The sequence below is a fragment of the Choristoneura fumiferana genome, chromosome 19 (genome assembly GCF_025370935.1).
Source record: "Choristoneura fumiferana chromosome 19, NRCan_CFum_1, whole genome shotgun sequence".
NCBI classification, from domain to species: Eukaryota; Metazoa; Arthropoda; class Insecta; order Lepidoptera; family Tortricidae; genus Choristoneura; species Choristoneura fumiferana.
Genome location: NC_133490.1, coordinates 11,865,737 through 11,884,778, shown reverse-complemented (window position 1 = coordinate 11,884,778; position 19,042 = coordinate 11,865,737). Strand labels below are relative to the sequence as shown.

At 40.7% G+C, this 19,042-nt stretch overlaps 1 protein-coding gene across 1 annotated transcript in view; it reads right to left on the bottom strand.

Moving 5' to 3' along the window:
* LOC141438631 (uncharacterized) overlaps positions 1-19,042 on the bottom strand; it is a 41,221-nt gene that overhangs the window by 536 nt on the left and 21,643 nt on the right. The window contains exons 31-49 of the mRNA XM_074102495.1: positions 18,421-18,539; positions 17,924-18,016; positions 15,900-16,031; positions 14,859-15,116; positions 14,126-14,251; positions 12,505-12,621; positions 11,439-11,609; positions 10,900-11,018; positions 9,932-10,064; positions 9,379-9,533; positions 8,543-8,672; positions 7,013-7,137; positions 5,540-5,705; positions 4,785-4,877; positions 4,165-4,239; positions 3,747-3,903; positions 2,634-2,746; positions 1,999-2,127; positions 384-563 (exon numbers count right to left, since the gene is read on the bottom strand). Of these exons, the coding sequence (XP_073958596.1) occupies positions 384-563; positions 1,999-2,127; positions 2,634-2,746; positions 3,747-3,903; positions 4,165-4,239; positions 4,785-4,877; positions 5,540-5,705; positions 7,013-7,137; positions 8,543-8,672; positions 9,379-9,533; positions 9,932-10,064; positions 10,900-11,018; positions 11,439-11,609; positions 12,505-12,621; positions 14,126-14,251; positions 14,859-15,116; positions 15,900-16,031; positions 17,924-18,016; positions 18,421-18,539 (2,591 nt within the window). The remainder of the gene's footprint in view (positions 1-383; positions 564-1,998; positions 2,128-2,633; positions 2,747-3,746; positions 3,904-4,164; positions 4,240-4,784; positions 4,878-5,539; positions 5,706-7,012; positions 7,138-8,542; positions 8,673-9,378; positions 9,534-9,931; positions 10,065-10,899; positions 11,019-11,438; positions 11,610-12,504; positions 12,622-14,125; positions 14,252-14,858; positions 15,117-15,899; positions 16,032-17,923; positions 18,017-18,420; positions 18,540-19,042) is intronic.

The following is a 19,042-nucleotide window of genomic DNA, read 5'->3' as shown; positions in this document are numbered from 1 at the left end:
TAAGTAACTTAAAATCCAACAGTCGGGACCAGATCAAAACAGTGGCTCTTTCTAAAATTGTGGGTAATGGGTCCCGACTGTTGAACTTTAAATTACTTATTTAACAGATTCCAGACAACTAGACTTATTATGTTTAGTTTTTTAAAGTCAGTCGGGTTTTAAAATCAAAACCAAAATATTTTTTAGTACACTTCTGACAGAATGGTCGAACATTGAAACTTATTCTCATCAAAGCAACAATGTTTACAGTTTCTACTATAACCGCTTAAGTATAGGGCAAGACTTTTTTCGCGACAATCTTTTTCACAAACTATACAATAAGGCAGAGTTTTCAATAGATTATAACAGTATGTGAACACTATGAGTTTTATATATTTACTCACAACAGAAACGATGTTCGTATTCAGCACAGCTTGCAACTGCACCCCGGCTGCATCGACGTTGCCGCTCGCTTCTAGCAGCTGCTTCTTCACTTCTGTATTGTCCACTTTGCCTGAACACTCCTCAATTGCTTGCTTGAGATCCGATAGTTGTTTTGAGAGGAGGGATGATTCTTCTTTTGCCTGTGAGAAGAAAAATGTGAGTATTTTAGATACCTATTGCTCCAATTATGTTTAGTGAGGATGAGAAATTAATTAGTACCAACCTATAATAAAATGGTGTCTTATATTCAGGGATCGTACTTTTTCTTTGCATTTTTGGTGCGATGGCGTCAAGTGGCACACGATAGCGACCTAGGGTTGTCAACGTGTATAAATGATTGACGTTTAAAATTATGTAATATTATGTTGTCATTGAAAATGAAACACATTTTTTTTTATTAATCAGTTATTACAATTGTGTATAACATTTATTACTGTAACACAGTTTCTCCATTGTACGTGTTTAATCAGTTATACGCATTACCTACGCATTATACTGTCTAAGCTAATATATAGTTAATATATCAATTCCTAATCGTAAATATGAACTATAACCTGAGATAAGGACTTATTGCAACTGTGTTACATTTTCTTATAGTAAATTAACCCTTCATGTCTTCATGTCATATTGGGTTGGGCTTTACATATTTTAAGAATATTTTCTGTATTTCTGATTTGTTTAATACGCTTTTATTTTTATTTTTGATTTTATTTGATTCTTGGTTCAAACAATTTAATATTGGACACTACTGACAACCCTAGCACTGCACCGAAAATGCTAGAGAAAGTACGATCACTGCTTATATTATAGTCTTTGGGATCTCGCCTCAATAGCTTTTTTTTACCACCACCAGGGCCTAATTGCATAATAATGCACAAGCAAATAGTATTAGTAAATATTCATGCACAATCGCCAGTACTATTTTGTCTAACCATTTGATTCCTGACCCACCGTGGAACGTTCTCACAGTAAGTGTTATAATAAATTCCCTTGTCTCGCAATGCGATGTCACTATGAACTAAAATAATTTCCTTGCTCACCCGCGACCTTACGATAGCTAAGCTTATGCAAAATATGCGTGTTCATGCAGTTCCTTCACCTCCACACTGTAAGAACACACACAAATCACACAAACCCATCTATCACCACCACCACACTACACTGACGCGTTTCGAACTCAACCAGAGCTCATCTTCAGAGTGACACAACCGTACACCATGCTACCAGTTGTTAGACTAACGAACCACAACCACCGTTTTAACTTGTCACTGTAACTCCCCAAGTACCCACATACGTTTTATGAAACAAAACAAAACTACCCACAAATTATTAATAAATTTTTTAACCGTCCTTCAAAACTATTGAATCAGGCGTTACTTTGCGGAAGTCCATATAAATGAACTAAAATAATTTCCTTGCTCACCCGCGACCTTACGATAGCTAAGCTTATGCAAAATATCACTATAATCATATCGATGTCACTATGACTTGTTCTACGAAAAGGTTCCACAGTGGGTCCATATTCAGTTCGTTCGAGTGTACTTTGTTACGTAACTGGGCCGTGATGGACGTTACCTGATGCTCGATGCCCGGGCGCATGACTCGGAAGCAGGTCTCTGCGGCGGCGGCGGCCAGGCGGCGCGCGCGCACCGCGTCGAACAGACCCTGCTTGCACAGTGCGGGGTGTTGCTCCGATATTGACAGCTGCCGGTAATAGACATTGCTTTAGTAAAACAGTCTCAGTCAGTTCTCTACAATAAGGTTTTGTAAATAATTAATTAAAAATAATATTACAGCATTTTATATACTTTACTAAATAGGCACAACAGACGACGTTTACGGCGCCAAAAATTCTCAAAAAACTAGTCGAGGGTACAAATATCTATACAGCTATCGATTCAAATGTAATATAAACACCACCTTATGGTTAATGGCAAAGAGACATATTTTAGACGCATTGGTTACGTACATAAGTTACTGAATCTGCGTCATCTACGCTTTAAAAACACGCCGTGTGCATGCCTCCCTAACTAAATATTATATACGAAATATTCCGGACATATTTTAATAAGACACACCTTTGAATTAAAACAGACATTTCGTATAATCAACATAAATTTATTATTAGAGTAGACACGTCATTTATTTCACTTTCATCTCGTTTAACAGTATTTAAAGTCTCGTACTCATCCTCAATATCCATTACTCACCAAGTAAGCGCACTGCTCTGCGTATTCCGCGTTATTGCCAACAGCCGAAGCCAGCAGATCCAGAGACGTGCTGAACTCTTGGCGTGACATGGGTTGGCCGCTATTCAGGTTTTCTGCAAGCAAAAAAGTTTTATGAAGGACTACGTAGACGATCTTAGGCTCTATACTACGAATATTAAATATAATGACCCCGGATAACTCACGTCTTAAATCGAGTTTAGCTCGACATGTTCGCGCCATGCGCCATGTGCGCGCATGTGTCGCGTTGCTCCGAAGACGAAGGGCTACGGATTAGCCCGAAACATGTCGAGCTAAACTCGATTTAAGACGTGAGTTATCCGGGTCATTATATTTAATATGAGTGAATCTCACGGTAGTTTCATGTTCTATACTACGAAGTGCAAAATTCGATCTTCGTATCTCTTACCCTCCCGACACTAGTATTATTTAATACGAGAGTGAGAGGGATAGTACGATATGAACTTCAATTGTCGAATTTCGTAGTAGCCCCCCAGGCACATAGGCAAGAGAACATCGTTGAGAAAAGAGGCCAAGGATAAAATCTTTAAGAAGACGAAGACTCAGAAAAAGTTGTAGCGCTACATGAAAGAGGGGGAGAGCAGGATGGACTATCCGTACCAAGTTCGGCCTTAATAACTAAAATACCATGGGACTTTTTGACTTTAGTTTAAAACCGCGCATGTCACCACTTAACGTCGGTAAGATGGAGCTAAAAGTACAATGAGCAAAGAACGCCGAACATGGTCAAAAATACATTTAATTTTGCTACCGATTTAAAAAAAATATATCATTCTACGAGGGGTAAGAGTGGTTTTAGTGGATACGCTCTACTCTTTCCGTGTGGAGAGAGAATGGGATAGACAGTCCCATGTAGCCAGTATGCATTCATTGTAGCATGTATTCAGGTCAAAGGAAGGCCCTCGCCGTGACCGGCCGTACCCCATAACAAGTTTCCACCCTTTGAGCATGAAACTACCGTGAGACTAACTCATACTAGTCATATTTGTGACGTGAGTTATTCAGGCTATTTCATTTAATATGAGTTGAAGAAATCAGCCACTAGGTAGGATAGCAGGGTACACATAAACATACCTATGACGCCATGCTGCGTTTGCAGAGCTGCCACGCAGTCGGCGTAAGGCAGCGCGCAGGTCGGCCGCGGCTGCAGACAGCTGTGCCGCAGCTGCAGCGAGCGGCTCAGCTCGTTGCAGTCACGCTGCAGCTTGTCTGCAGTTGACGCAGTTCTCACCTGAAAACGGGAGCTCGATCAAATCGATATTAAACCGAGGACTTTGCGTTAAGTAAGCTAGGTAATGGCACTGGTGATGAATTGATGTAGAATGGGTCTCCAAGTCTAATTGGCTATGTAAGTAAAGTTTTGTGAAGAGTTGCAGGCTTTTTTCCCTCTTTTACTACCTATGGTTCTAAAGTGGACGGAAGTAGTTTACGACAAGTTTTTTTTTGTTATTTATCTTCATTTTGTTTCTTCAATATCTACAAAAATACTAACCAACTTGTTGATAGCATCAGTCAGCGATCTGCATGCATCTTGCAATCTCCTTCTCGACTCGAAACTGTTTGGTTCCTGAAAAAAAAAAGAAATAGTAGCCACCATTTCCTTGATTTTAAATAAATATGTTTAAAAAAATAACAAGAAAGCGGTTTTTTGCGGAAAAACAATAAGACTGTGGCAACATAAAGAAAATATGTACCTACCAGAAAACATTACGTAGTTACATGGTAGGTACCCAATGATTTTTACAAATTTTGAGTTTAAAATTCATTGCTAATAAATAAAAAAAAGGCTATTGACACAACGTCGATAAAAAAATATTTGAGCATTACCGTAAACTGCTTCAACTTTTCCCTCTGGCCCCAACATTGCCTGATTCGATTTAGAGTCGATAACTAGCACCCTTCAAAGTTTTCAAACTTTTATCCCCCCGTAATAATAATTCCCGTGTAGATAAAAGTTTAAAACCTATAAGAGTACTTAGTTGTCGACTCTAAATCGAATAAGGCAATGTTGGAGCCAGAGGGCAAAGTTGAATCAGTTTACGGTACCAACTGTAACGTTCACAAGTTTTCAGCAAGTAATCTGATGTCTAGTTGACGTCGCTTAGAACTCACATGGGATGTTGATTCTGCCGTCTTCAGAAGGTCGTATGTCACGAAGCATAATTCTAGCGACGCTTCTTCTATCCTGTTGTACTTTGTTACATCCTGGCAGTACAAAAGTATCTTTAGTAAACTAAAACGAATAAATCAGTACTTAAATCAAAAAAAAAACTCGTAAAATTTTGTGTTTATTTTCACCCACCTTCCAGTGCAAGCGGAGCGGAGTCCTTACGGAAATACCTCCATTTCATTACCCTATTTTAGTGGAATATAGGCAATAGTTCAGAAAATCCTCAATGCTAGATAAAACATAAGCACCAAAAGTACCTAGAGATATTTTTTATTCCTTGGTAGTTTTGAACAACTGAGTCAAAATATCAAATTTGTCCAGGGATAATACAATACAAATATAATATTCGTGCGAGTTGCGTGCAACCGGTGGATGCAAGTGGCGAGTTGTCGTTCATTGTGGCGTTCTAGGGGAGGCCTTTGTTCAGCAGTGGACGTCTTCCAGCTGATGATGATGATAATGATGAAGATGATGAATACAATAATACAATACAATACAATAACTCTTTATTGAACACCACCACATAGTAAGCAGTACAGAAAACACATGTTTATAGATTTCTTAAGGTAAACAATAGGCGGCCTTATCGCTTCAGAGCGATCTCTTCCAGGCAACCTTTACAATAAACAGAAGTAAGGAATAGATTTTTTAGATAATAATGAGTATCCTAATAATTTTTTGATGTGTGTATTCTTACCTCATCCGAAGCCATGGATTTTGCAATGGCTGTCAACTGCAGGGCGGTCTCGGCAGTCAGATGTGCTGTCCTTGTCAGAGACTCTGGTTTTCGCGCGCTGAGCGTTATTGTCTCGGTCATAGAGTTCAGCTTCGTGGCCGTCGACTCCAACTTGGCTTCCAATTGCCTGGTGGTTTTTAATTTATTAGAGATGATCTATCTTTAGTATCCTAGTGGTTTGACCTGTCGCCTCTCAAGCAGAGGGTCGTGGGTTCGAACCCCGGCTCGCACCTCTGAGTTTTTCGAAATTCATGTGCGGAATTACATTTGAAATTTACCACAAGCTTTGCGGTGAAGGAAAACATCGTGAGGAAACCTTTATAACCTGCGAAGCGATTCAATGGTGCGTGTGAAGTTCCCAATCCGCACTGGGCCCGCGTGGGAACTATGCCCCAAGCCCTCTTGTTCTGAGAGGAGGCCTCTGCCCAGCAGTGGGACATATATAGGCTGGGATGATGATGAATCTATCTTTATCTTTACATAGTACAGTCAAGGGCAAAGATATCGACACGGCCAAAGTTGTTTTTCACCATCTACTTATCTCCTTGTATGTATGTACGCTTTGATGTTTTAAGCTACGTAACGGATTTAAGCGCGGTAATCATCAATAAACAAAGAGATTGAAGATAGGTTATCTTATCACTTGCATTTGCCATTTTCCGAATTGTCGAAAATCAAAAACTGGCAGGAAACGGCCAGCATTCAATTGGTTATCTAAATAACATGCAACTTCGCTCAAAAACATTGCCATATTTTGCATTAGTAAACTTTTTTTACTGAGCACTGCAAAGATAGTTTTTTAAAACGCAACCTGGTTCAAAATATCATGTAACCGATCCTCTTCTCGACTCTAAACAAACTACTTCCAGGTTTTCAGTTGTTCAATTTAACACCTTGTAGTTTTCCAGGAAAAAAGTCCAAGCACCATCACCCAAATAAGTGGTCTACCAATTTTTAAACAGGTTCCTATCAAATGACTATGTCGCTAAAGTCGAACTTTCAAGTTGACAGACACGTCTATTGGAATTATTGTTTTACTAGCTTTTGCCCGCGGCTTCGCCCGCGTGAAATTCGGTTATCTCCCCTTGGCAACTGTGCATTTTCCGGGATAAAAAGTAGCCTATGTCACTCTCTAGCCCATAAAACTATCTCTATGCCAAAAATCACGTCGATCCGTCGCTCCGTTTCGACGTGAAAGACGGACAAACATACACATATTAGTATGGATGACATGCAAACGATTATCAACTTAGGGGTGGTAGAGCACATATTTGGCTGATAGTACCTAAGTTTCTAGGTTATTGTTATTGCCTACACTCAATTCAACTACAAACCAACACTCTTTCACTATTTAATATGAGAAGGGCAAAAACATACAAAAATCCTATATCGTAAGGAGCTCCACCAGACATCAAATATATTCTTCCAACTTACTTTATATCGCCTTCCACATTGAATATATCTACAGGCAGCAGCAGTTTCTTGAGGTCTTCATGAGCAATGTAGCTCTTGGCAGTTCCAGGTTTCCCTTGGATCACAGATTCAGCATTGTCCAGCTCCTGAAACCAGATAATCCTGTAAGTACTATTACATCCTCAAAACTTTCCGAAAAGTTAGGGACGGCAAATTGCTTTTTGTTGAATTTGAAACGTTCAATTTTTATCTTGCTAAGAATCCGTTCACACGGAGACATCCTGTTCTTTTCGGGCACTTTACATAGGATCCGATTTAGTGGCTACAGAATTTCAATGCACTCCTTCACATATACAATGCAATACAAATATTCTTTATTGTAATAAATGTGGTGTGTACACCAGAAATCTGTACAAAAATGTATAATATAAACACAAAATCACTAATAAAATAAAATAAAAAATAGTTATATTCACTGTCTGCTTATCCTCTATATAACCAAATGTTTTCTCCTAACTAGGTTAGCTGGAAGAGATCCCTTTTTAGGGATAAGCTCGCCTTCGTTCTCCTCTCTGTGTATTTGTATTTTTATTTTTATGTGCAATAAAGAGTTTACATACATACATACAAAATCAGGGTAGACAATAGGCGGACAAATCTATGGTAGATCCTGCAACCATAGATTTGTCCGCCTATTGTCTACCCTGATTTTGTATGTATGTATGTAAAGTATTTAGTGACATCAAATCAGTCCGGTTGTTCAATAAAATGCCGGATTCAGTTTGGAGGCACCGTTCCAATAGTTGCATTTACACACAAACTCGGAACAAGAATCCTGCAAAATAGGGCAGCCATGTGCACACACTATCCGGTTTTGCAGGATACATTAGTTAGTAGAACCAACCAAACTTGACGCCGCCCGTATAGTTTGAATTCTTCCACTTTCTGATGTGAGACAGCATTTCCTTTCTTCTTTTTATCTGAGAACCCTCATTATGATTGGTTTTTTGGAGTCTTTTTGTACTTTTATCAACTCCAAATTTGTTACTTTTACGGGTATCCCGTGAAACCATATCGAAAATCGTTATCGTTAATCGCTATCGTTTCGTCGTTGATTTTCGATATGGTTTCACGGGATACCCGTAAAAGTAACAAATTTGGAGTTGAAATAAAAATACAAAAAGACTCCAAAAAACCAATCATAATGAGGGTTCTCAGATAATTTGATTGCTTAGTAGCGACATCTCTTGTCTGGGTGTGCGGTTGGTTCCGAAAGAGTGTGATGTCTGTCGACGAAACATAGATGTCGCTAGTGCTGCTGCTTAAGTAGCAAACTAGAAATAAGCAACCTGAGATATGTATGCATAGGAAAAATTAGTGTCTAGATTCCTGTCCAGCAGTGGTGTAGGGGTTATAGCACGCAGCACGGAATGCTGAGGACCTGGGTTCGATTCCCAGTGCTGGTCTCTTTTTCTGGTTTTTCTGTGCATCCATATCTCAGTTTGTATTTTCGATCTGAGAACTCTCCACTTTCTTCTTTGGAGTAAATACCTTGAGGATATCCTCCGTGATGGCAGGCACGGGGCCCTGGTGCTCCGGGCGCCAGGTGGCCACCTGTCTCCCGGTCTCCATCGTTAGCAGCTTCAGACGGTCCTGCAGCTTCTTCAGATGCTCTGCCAGTCTAATAACACGAAATAATAAAAACAATCAAAACATCTGAATGTTTTGTTAATTGTACTTTTTTTTTGTGGAATAAAGGGTTTACATACATACAACTGGATAAAAGTTTTTAGTAAAACTTTCTTAAATTTTTGATTCAAGTATTTTGTTGAATGTTCTCCATCAGATATTTCGGAGTAATCAAAAACATTGAAGCATAAACTCTAATGCACAGATATTACACTAGATAACGCAAACACCTCAATCTGCCAACCAACTGTGTCACTTTTTTATATCTACTGTGACGTCTCAAGAGCGAGTTAGCGATGTGAATTCCGCGATGTCCGCGCAAAATCGATTCAAATGCGCCGCCCGCTCGCGCCGTGGGGCTCGAGTCAGTCACTAGTCATGATTAGTCAGTTAGCGGTCAGTCTTTGTTTGGTCGGGGTTCGGACACGCGAAGTAGATGAATTTGCGTAATCTAATGTAATCCATATCTGTGCTCTAATGCCTTGAAAATAGAGTGCATGCTCCGATATTTTTGTCTACCTTGGCCGCTCGGAAATATCTGATGTCAACTGTACGGACATAGCTTAATTCGCGACGATCAACTTGATAGAAGTTCATTATAAGCACGTCAATGCAGTTGATAGTTCCGATCAAGTCGACCGGAGTCCATAACGAAAACCGTTCCGTTTGCAGTGAAAGCCGTGCAATGCATAACGAACCTCCTCCTCTTATTGTCATCAGCGACATCAACGCTGGCGCGCATGTCGGCGACGTATCTCGTGAAGGCGGGCGCCAACTCCTGCGCAGATCGCCGCACGCCCGCCGCCGCGGTCGCCAGCCGCGCGCGGGATGTATAAAGAGACGGAGAGGGGGCCTGGAACAGTATGATTAGGATGATGATAATGTTCTGTACTACCTCGGCAAAGATAAAGGAGGTACTCAACAAAGCGAGTTCTTGAAATTTGAAAATTATCCAGGATCTTCACAGGTGTGTGTGTGTGTGTGTGTGTGTGTGTGTGTGTGTGTGCAGGACGATGTTTTCCTAGACCGTTATATTTATGGTCATTTTCAAATGTAATTTCACCACAAAATCCGAAAATCAAACGTCCGGGTTCGAACGCACGGACCTCTGCTTTGAGAGACTATCGGCCAAACTACTAAGAGGCCACACTCATAGCCCAGTGCCCTACATTAGGACCGGACGTAGGTATATAGACCATGTTGAATTCCAAACATCTCCCCAGCTATGAAGACACTCAAGACCCCCCTCACCTGAACAACCCGTGTCTCCCCCTCCCTCGGCTGCAGCATTCGGTCAATGCGATGCTCCAAGTCCGTCAGATCGTTGAGAGCCTCGTCTATTGCTGCGCATTGCGTCGTCGCAATCGAAGACTGCGATGCAAACCTGAAAGCAACATTCTGTTACATAATCATACAAAGTAATGATTGGGAGTTTGATTCGATTAAGTACTTGTTGGGTAAAAAAATATATGTAGTCCATCAGTTATATTATGAAAAAATACTGGACGCGTATTTTTTCTTTTATCATCACCATCATCATCATCATCATCATCATGTCAGCCGAAAGGCGTCTACAGCTGGACATAAGGCCTCCCCCAAGTCTCCCCACTCAGACCGGTCTTGTGCTTTCCGCATCCACCGCGATCCCACGATCTTAACCAAGTCGTCGCTCCATCTTGTTGGAGGCCTACCGACAGCTCGTCTCCCGGTCCGCGGACGCTATTCGAGAACCTTCTGACCCCATCGGCCATCAGTCCTGCGAGCAATATGCCCCGCCCACTGCCACTTCAGTTTCGCAATTCTTTGGGCTATGTCGGTAACCATAGTTCTACTGCAACTGCCTTAGTTCTGTTTCTTTTGACAATCAAACTAAAAATGACAAATAGGAAGCGCGTCAAAATTCGGGAGTCCGAACCTGAACTTTAACTAGCTATTTCTTCATACCTTTTTGTTTAACTGACAAAAGAAAAAATACAAATCACAAACTTTCGCAATAGAGTTCAGTGCTGCTAGAAAATTTAAACAGCTTAAACTCACAGTCAAAAAATAATTTTAGCTATTCGTCGGTGGATCGTTTTTATGAAATTCACCCTTGATGGGGTAAATTTGGAAATTAATTACTGGCGTAGTAATTTTGAGAATGAGGGATGGCTGGTGATTTTTACTGCGTGAACGAAGCCGCGAGTAAAAGCTAATGTTAGCATAATAGTGGACCATACTGGAGCAAAGTGCTGCTTTCGTGGAGCGGGCGCGCTTCTTGTTTGAGCACATCCTTCTCGGGACTTTCAGCGCAGCACTCGATGGCGGTGTTGATCTTCTGGACCCTGCTGGCACACTCCTGGAAAAGAAAAGTTTCGGTCCAGATTTGTTTTTATGGTGAACACAGAGGCAGAGACAGGGGCAGCAGAAACAACAGGAGCAAGCGCACGAATAGAACCAGGAGTAGAGGGAGGAGAAAGACCAGCAGCAGGAGGAGGATATAATGTAGCAGTGGGAGGGTGATGAGCAGGAGCACTGGCAGCACCAGGAGTAGGAGGAACAGCAGTAGCAGGGGGGGCAGCACTAGCAGGAACAAAAGAAAGATCAGTAGCAGCAGTAAGGAGAGGAGCAGGAGTATTGGCAAGAAGAGGAGCAGGGCCAAGGACAACCGAAAGGCAGGAATTTTCAGTCAGATTTTTGAAGTATGTTGTGAGAATATTTGAGAATATGAATAAAAGACTGAACATAAAAACCAGCAAAAGTGACATGAATACGTCACCTTAGCAGCATGGTCGACGTCGATCGCGGGCCCTTGCAGCGCGGCGCCGAGCGCGCGGCTGTGCGCGGCCACGGCGGCGGCGGCGCGCGCGTGCGGCCCCCCCGCCCGCTCCGCGCCCTCCGCTGAGCGGCTCAGCTGCTGCGCCGCTTCAGACACGTCGTTTATGTACACCTGGGAAGAACGGAAAAAAAACAATACAATACAATAACTCTTTATATAGATAATCACCAGCATTACGACATTGGATTCTATTAGGAACACGTCAGTAACGTAATGCTCATTACGATATCGATTTCCGCACCGGAGCAGTGGCACAGGCGCAGCAGCTCCTGGGGCAGACATAGTTCTGGTTGCAATGCAGGTCATTCTCAATGGCTCTTCAACGCATGATACTCGTAGAGGATTTAATAGGTAGATTATACAATACACATATACAACAAATCCAAAAAGATAGATAGGTAGATACATAACAACATTAACTACATATGAAAAAAGTAACTATACCATTCATACGCAAGATGATAGATAGAAACTATGGCATTCCGGCCAGACCCTTTGTTACATTTTTCGGGGCAAACCATATAGATTTTGATCTTATCTCTGGAAAAATGCGTATTTTCGAGTTTTGGCAAAAACATCGTGGCAATCAAATCAATTAATGTTGTACGTACCGCAAGCACCGGTCAATTTGTTTGTTCTGTGTGCTGGTTGTTTGATTTGCTTTGTTTGACACGCCTTTTCATACTCGTACATTGTAAAGGGCCACATACAACTCATAGGCTAAATACGGTTAAGTGCGTGGAAAACTTACGGAGACTGACGTGGTGAAACTATAAAAGTTCTTTGTAGGACTACTTAACCCTTAAAAATTTATCAAATGTGAACCACCCTACATTGATTTATACTTTTATGCCGTTTGATCGACAGTGCCAACTTGCAGCTTCGTCGGACGGGGCAGATTACACAGCAGCCGCAAAAGTTTCACATTCAATGCTGCCTTTTCTAAGTCCTTACGTTTTTATATCCAGTAGACGTAGCAATGGATGTAACTCTAAGCAATACGTACGGCTAGATCGACGATGTTAGTCTGCGGCGAGGCAGCACCGTGGCGCGGGTGGCATTGCATTACGAGCTGTTGGATATTCAATACGGCGTCTTCTAGGTCCGCGCGTCTCTGCATGTCCTGTTGAAGAAGTAATGGATTTAACTTTTGCTTTTCCTTGTTTTCAACTTTAGTTTTCCGAATTTGATTTACAAATTCGCTTTTCGTATTTAGAGATCCGAATGCATTTTCAACATGCAACAAATTTCGTACGTTTCGAACGTACGTTCCGGAAGTTTCCGTCCGAATTTCAAATTCAAATTCAAATTCAAATTCAAATTCAAATTCAAATTCAAATTCAAATTCAAATTCAAATTCAAATTCAAATTCAAATTCAAATTCAAATTCAAATTCAAATTCAAATTCAAATTCAAATTCAAATTCAAATTCAAATTCAAATTCAAATTCAAATTCAAATTCAAATTCAAATTCAAATTCAAATTCAAATTCAAATTCAAATTCAAATTCCAAATTCAAATTCAAATTTTCAAATTCAAATTCAAATTCAAATTCAAATTCAAATTCAAATTCAAATTCAAATTCAAATTCAAATCATTTATTTAGTAAATAGGCCGCAATGGGCACTTTTACACGTCATTTTTTAAACTACCAGCGCTTTCGGAAAGACCATCATTGCCAAGAAGAATGCGCCGCAAGAAACTTAGCAGAAAGTCATTTTTTCAACATAAAATAATTATAAATAAAATACTTAAAAACTACAGTATACAATACGGTATTTGACTATTTTGTATGTTTATAAATTAAAACTACACAATGCCTGTTATCGAATAGAAAATCAATTTTTAAGCTACCTTTACAAATAACAAAGTTATAAAGGTTTGAAATTCAAGATTAGACACAGAAAGACATACTGGCATGTGACGTCACACGCCAGTACCGACATACTTGCTGCATAGAGAAAAGCGTATATAGATTTAAAAAAACACTATAATCCAATTTTCAACCGATTTAAATTTTCTCTTCGCTAAACACTATCTGTATATCTATATTTTCATAATAATATTAAGATATGGTAAAATCAGCAGTTGTCAAATACCGTATTAAATAAATAAAAAATACAAAAAAAAATAATGTATGTATGGGGTCCCTTAGTTACAAAACTAAACACTATTCTACGTTCAGTGGAAGTGTAGACTGCTTCGACCGTCATGAATAAAAAAAAAAACTGAAATTTACATTTCAGGTCAAGTAACCATTAAGCTTTTGTATTCCGAAGGCAAGCTCACGTCTGCCGCCCCCAAAGTTAGCTCACACGAACTCATGTCATGCTCTGAAAGCAGAGCGTTACCGAGGGCATGGTATTGCTTCCGTTCCCATAAGCTCTATGGGATCGTCTTGGAAACTTCAATTATCATAGCTAAAGAAATAAAGTCTGCGCTAGTCTTACGGAATTCGAAATACGGAAACCGAATTTGAAAATCGTTTCTGGGTATAAATTAATACATGTGAGGCTAACCTACTATGTAAGTCCTCAAAAATGTTGTGTCCCGATTCAGCTTTCAAAGCTTTAAGTACTAGTCAGCCCAGTTCAAGTTTTTAAATAGTTAGTGGAATAAAAACTCACGTGCGGCGCGTTTTTGCAGCGAGCATTGGCCGTGTCCATAGTCCGGAGCGCGTCGGTCAGCTGGTTCGCGAAGTCGGCCATCGCTCGCCGCTCGTCCGCCGGCCGGCTTGTGCACTCCGCGTTTTGCTGGACACAACACAAACGTCAATAAATAAGAGTACGAGAGCCTCATGCATGAGTATGAGGATGGGAATGAGAGTGGAAATGGAAATGGTATTGACCAGAAGCCAGTAAGCCGAGAAGTTATGATAAGGAAATGGCGATGGATTGGACACACGCTTCGAGGGTCGAATGATCACCTGCCCAAGCAGGGTCTCCGTTGGCAATCTACTGGCAGAAGACGGCCAGGACGTCCTCGGACCACGTGGAGGCGATCAGTTGAGAAGGAGGCTGGCTCAATTGGTCTCGGCTGGGAAGAGCTGGAAGAAGCCGCGCAAGATCGAGCCAAATGGAAAACTCTTCTACGAGCCCTATGTCCCTAGTGAGGGATAACAGGATCACATCATCATCATCATCATCATTGACAATGGCAGTGACATTGGCAACGGGACGGAAGGGGAACGGGAATAGGAATGAGTTTTAGTGTAAACTGGAGATAAAAATGATAACAAGAACGAGAACAAGTATGAATAGAAGTTTGAATATAAATTTAAGAATGAAAATGAGTATAACAATGACAATGGTTAAGATAAGGCTATTATATTCCTCAATGTTTCTAACGACTATTAACTACCTTAGCATCCTCAATAACTTGCGCAGTCATCCTCCTCAGCGGAGTATCCTCGATGGTCAGAGTCTCTCGTTTCTTCACCAGCTTGCCTTCCGCCACATCCTTCCTGAGAGCTTCCAGGAGCTTCTCTAATTCTGTCAGCTCTCTGGCCACCTCCGGCCGCTTGGTTGTTGGGACGGCCTTCAGTTGGTTGGAGAGGTCTTTGGAGGCTGTGATGAGAGCGTCCTGACATTCTGGATCCTGTATCGAGGGGGCTACGAGCTGCCAAACAAAATAAATTGTAGTGAAACCATAAAATATTTGTGGCAATAATGATGGTTCTGCCTGTCTTTAGGGCTGTTTTACTACCCATTGATTAAATTTATTTGGCGGATAATGTGATGTCGTCTCCGTCTATTCTAACAAAACAAACAGAGACGGCATCACTTTTATCTGTACTAAACCTTTTAACAGCGTAATTTCATACGAAGGATAACGAGCCTGGTCCAACCAGACGTTGCAGCTCTGTACTTCTCAATGGTTAATGCCATCGACTTAAAATTCGCAGAAATGTAGTTTAGATGACAATGCAACTACAGCCAACTACAGCTAATTATAGTATTTTACTTTCCTCACAGTCGACATGAAAAGTAGTGTCTAACTCGGGTGAAATTACCCATTTCCCCTCAAACTATTGGCGCTCTCCTTCGTTCGAGCGCCAGAAATATGTCGTGTGAAATGGGTCACTTTCCACCCTTGGTTATCAATCTACTATTAACAATTACTTATTTAAGTACTCAATTAAATATGTTAATTTAAATATAAATTAATTAAGTTTTGTTAAACACAAACATAATTAAACTATAGGTAGAAAATTTGGCCTAAATCGCCGTCCATGGGCAAGGTGCCCAGAAGGCTGGCCGTATTTCCTCGTTGTACTTATACGCTGTGCGAAATAATGGCCAGCCCTCTGGTCGCCCGAGGCCTAATTAAATTTCGAATTTGATTGATATTAATCCATGTAATTATGTTGTGGCAAAAAATGTTTTTATTTTCTTTAGTCACCTTGGCGGTGTACATGAAGACAGTCGCGTGCGCCGCGCATTGCAGGGCCGCGTCCTGCTCGCCGGCGCCGTCGGCCGCGGCGGCCGTCACGCGGCACGCGACGTCTCCCACGGCCTTCACACGGAATAACACCTGCGCACACACAACTCCTTAACACTTACCATGGTATTCCATCATCATCCCATATATTACACATTTCAAAGCTTTTAGGAGACTCTGCTAACATGATATTCATAGACCTATCATCATCCCAGCCAATACACGTCCCACTGCTGGCCGGCCTCCTCTCAGAATGAGAGGGCTTGGGCACTAGTTCCCACGCGGGCCCAGTGCGGGAACTTCGCAGGTTTGTGCAGGTTTCCTCACGATGCTTTCCTTCAGCGTAAAGCTCGTGGTAAATTGCAAGTGTAAATTTCGCAAATGAATTTTGGAAAACTCAGAGGTGCGAGCCGGGGTTTGAACCCACGATCCTCTGCTTGAGAGGCCATAGGTCAAACCACTCGGCCACCACGGCTTATCTTGGTATTGTATCTTATATAATAAATAATTTTAGATCATCTTCTTGTATTTTTTTAAAGTTATTTTTTTAGCTATAAAAGAATCCAACGAGCTTAAATTAAGAGCGTTTATTTCTGCTGAGCTGACAACGTTGCATTTTTGCTAGTTTTTCTCGATTATTCCATAAAAATTGAATGAAATTAAAATGTTTTCTGATTGAACACTTCTTAATAAAGGTATATAAGTTAATGTGTCTACTCCAATAATTGTTCGTGATAGACTTTTATATTCCTTATAAACGAATGAAATTAAAGAAAATGAAAGTCTATAACGAATAATTATTGGAGTAGACACATTAACTTATATATTTAGAAGTGTTCTATCAGACAACAAATTATTAATTTTCATTTAATTTTTATGAAATAATCGCGAAAAACTATCATAAATGCAACGTTGCCAGCTCAGCAGGTATAAACGCTCTTAAGTACACTTGTTTCAACTTGCCAAGAAAAGAGCTCTAGGGCCATAAAACCACGTTCCGAACCGCTCGCTCTTGGGAGGTTATCGGATCTCTCGCTCGCACTTAACAGTTAATTCATTCAACAACATTGATACAGCTAACATTTCACTAATAATTTATTAAATCAGGCGTTATTTTGCGGATAAGCTTAGCTATCGTAAGGTCGCGGGTGAGCAAGGAATTTTTTTTAGCTCATTTAACTAATATTAAGAGCGTTTATACCTGAGCTGGCAACGTCACATTTTTGTTAGTTTTTTTCGATCAAGTATTCGATAAGAATTGAATTAAAATTAAAAATGTAGTCTGATAGAACTCCTCTTAATTTAAGAGTTAATGTGTCTACTCCAATAATTATTCGTTTTACTTTTATTTTCTTTAAAACAAAAACGGTTTTTAAAGAAAATTAAAGTCTAAAACTAATAATTATCGGAGTAGACACATTTAGGGGCTGTTTCACCATCCATTGATTAGCGTTAACCGACGGTTAAATGTGATGCCGTCTCTGTCTATTCGAACAAAACAAATAGAGACGGCATCACATTTAACCGTCACTTAACACTAATCAATGGATGGTGAAACAGCCCCTTAGACTTTAGTTTTCTTGAAAAACCGTTTTCGTTAATAAGGAATATAAAAGTCTATCACGAATAATTATTGGAGTAGACACATTAACTCATATATTAAGTAGAGTGCTATCAGACCAAATGTTTAAGTTTCATTCCATTTTTATGGAATAATCGAAAAGAAATAACAAAAATGCGACGTTGCGAGCTCAGCAGGTATAACGCTCTTAAGACTTATTATATTACTGATCCAGATAAACGTTTAGGGACAATGGACAGACAGTCTGCAATACCGTTCTGCATTACTCCTTCGCTCTGGCTGGCTCCATGGCAAGTTGCAATGGCATCCATCCAAATGGGCCATCCTGCCTATAGCTTGAAATTTCCGCGAGACAGGGAGCTTGGCAAGCGAGGTAAAGCCGCGGGCGGAAGCTAACACATACGTCATTCTCCTGGCTTGGATCCACGTCGGTGCTGACGGCATATAGCAACTTGGATGTCTGATTTCCGAAGTGCAGCGCCGCTGCTGTCAGTTCCTGTAAATAAAGACAGAATGTAAACGTCAAAGTAGGTACCTCCATTTTTAAGGTTACCGTACCCTAAGAGGCTTTTTTTTTTATTCGACTGTATGGCAAACGAGCAAGTGGGTTTCCTGGTGGTAAGAGATCACCACCGCCCATAAACATCTGCAACACCAGGGGTATTGCAGATGCGTTATCAACCTAGAGGCCTAAGATGAGATACCTCAATTGCCAATAATTTCACCGGCTGTCTTACTCTCCACGCCGAAACACAACAGTGCAAGCACTGCTGCTTCACGGCAGGATTAGCGAGCAAGATGGTGGTAGCAATCCGGGCGGACCTTGCACAAGGTCCTACCACCTGTAAGAATTACCTTTATTAGTGCCTACCTAAATAGGAACTAGCAAAAATGTCATACCTTTTTGTCGTTCTTGGCAGTATCGCATAGATTCTTTGAGGCAGTGCACAGCCCCATGATGTCATCCAGGAAGGCAGACCTCGCTGGAGCGTCCTTCTGCTCGGCCAGAGTTTTAGCATCTGAAATGAATGACTCAAGTTTCCATCACCACAGTTTTGAACTTCAAAGTCAAAGTCAAAATATCTTTATTCAAATTAGGCTATAACAAGCACTTATGAATGTCAAAAGAAAAATCTACCACCGGTTCGGAAAAACCTCTGTTGAGAAGAATCCGGCAAGAAACTCGACGAGGTATTTTTTTTAAACAGATTTACAATATTATTAAATGATATCTATACATCACAAGTGTTTAACATAACTTCATTTTTAACACAGTAGGTTCGCTATTTGAAGGGATAGCTAATGCGGATCGGAATTATTTCCAAATATCCCTGTCCATGATATAATCATCATCATAGCCGTAGGGCGAATTCGAACCACGGCCCAATCCCACTCAAGTTCAAAGCCAAAGTCAAAATATCTTTATTCAATTTAGGCTATGAAAAGTACATGAATGTAAAAAAAAATCTACTACGCAGTTCTCTCTCTCTGAGATGAGGCCTGTATCCATCAGTGGGACGCA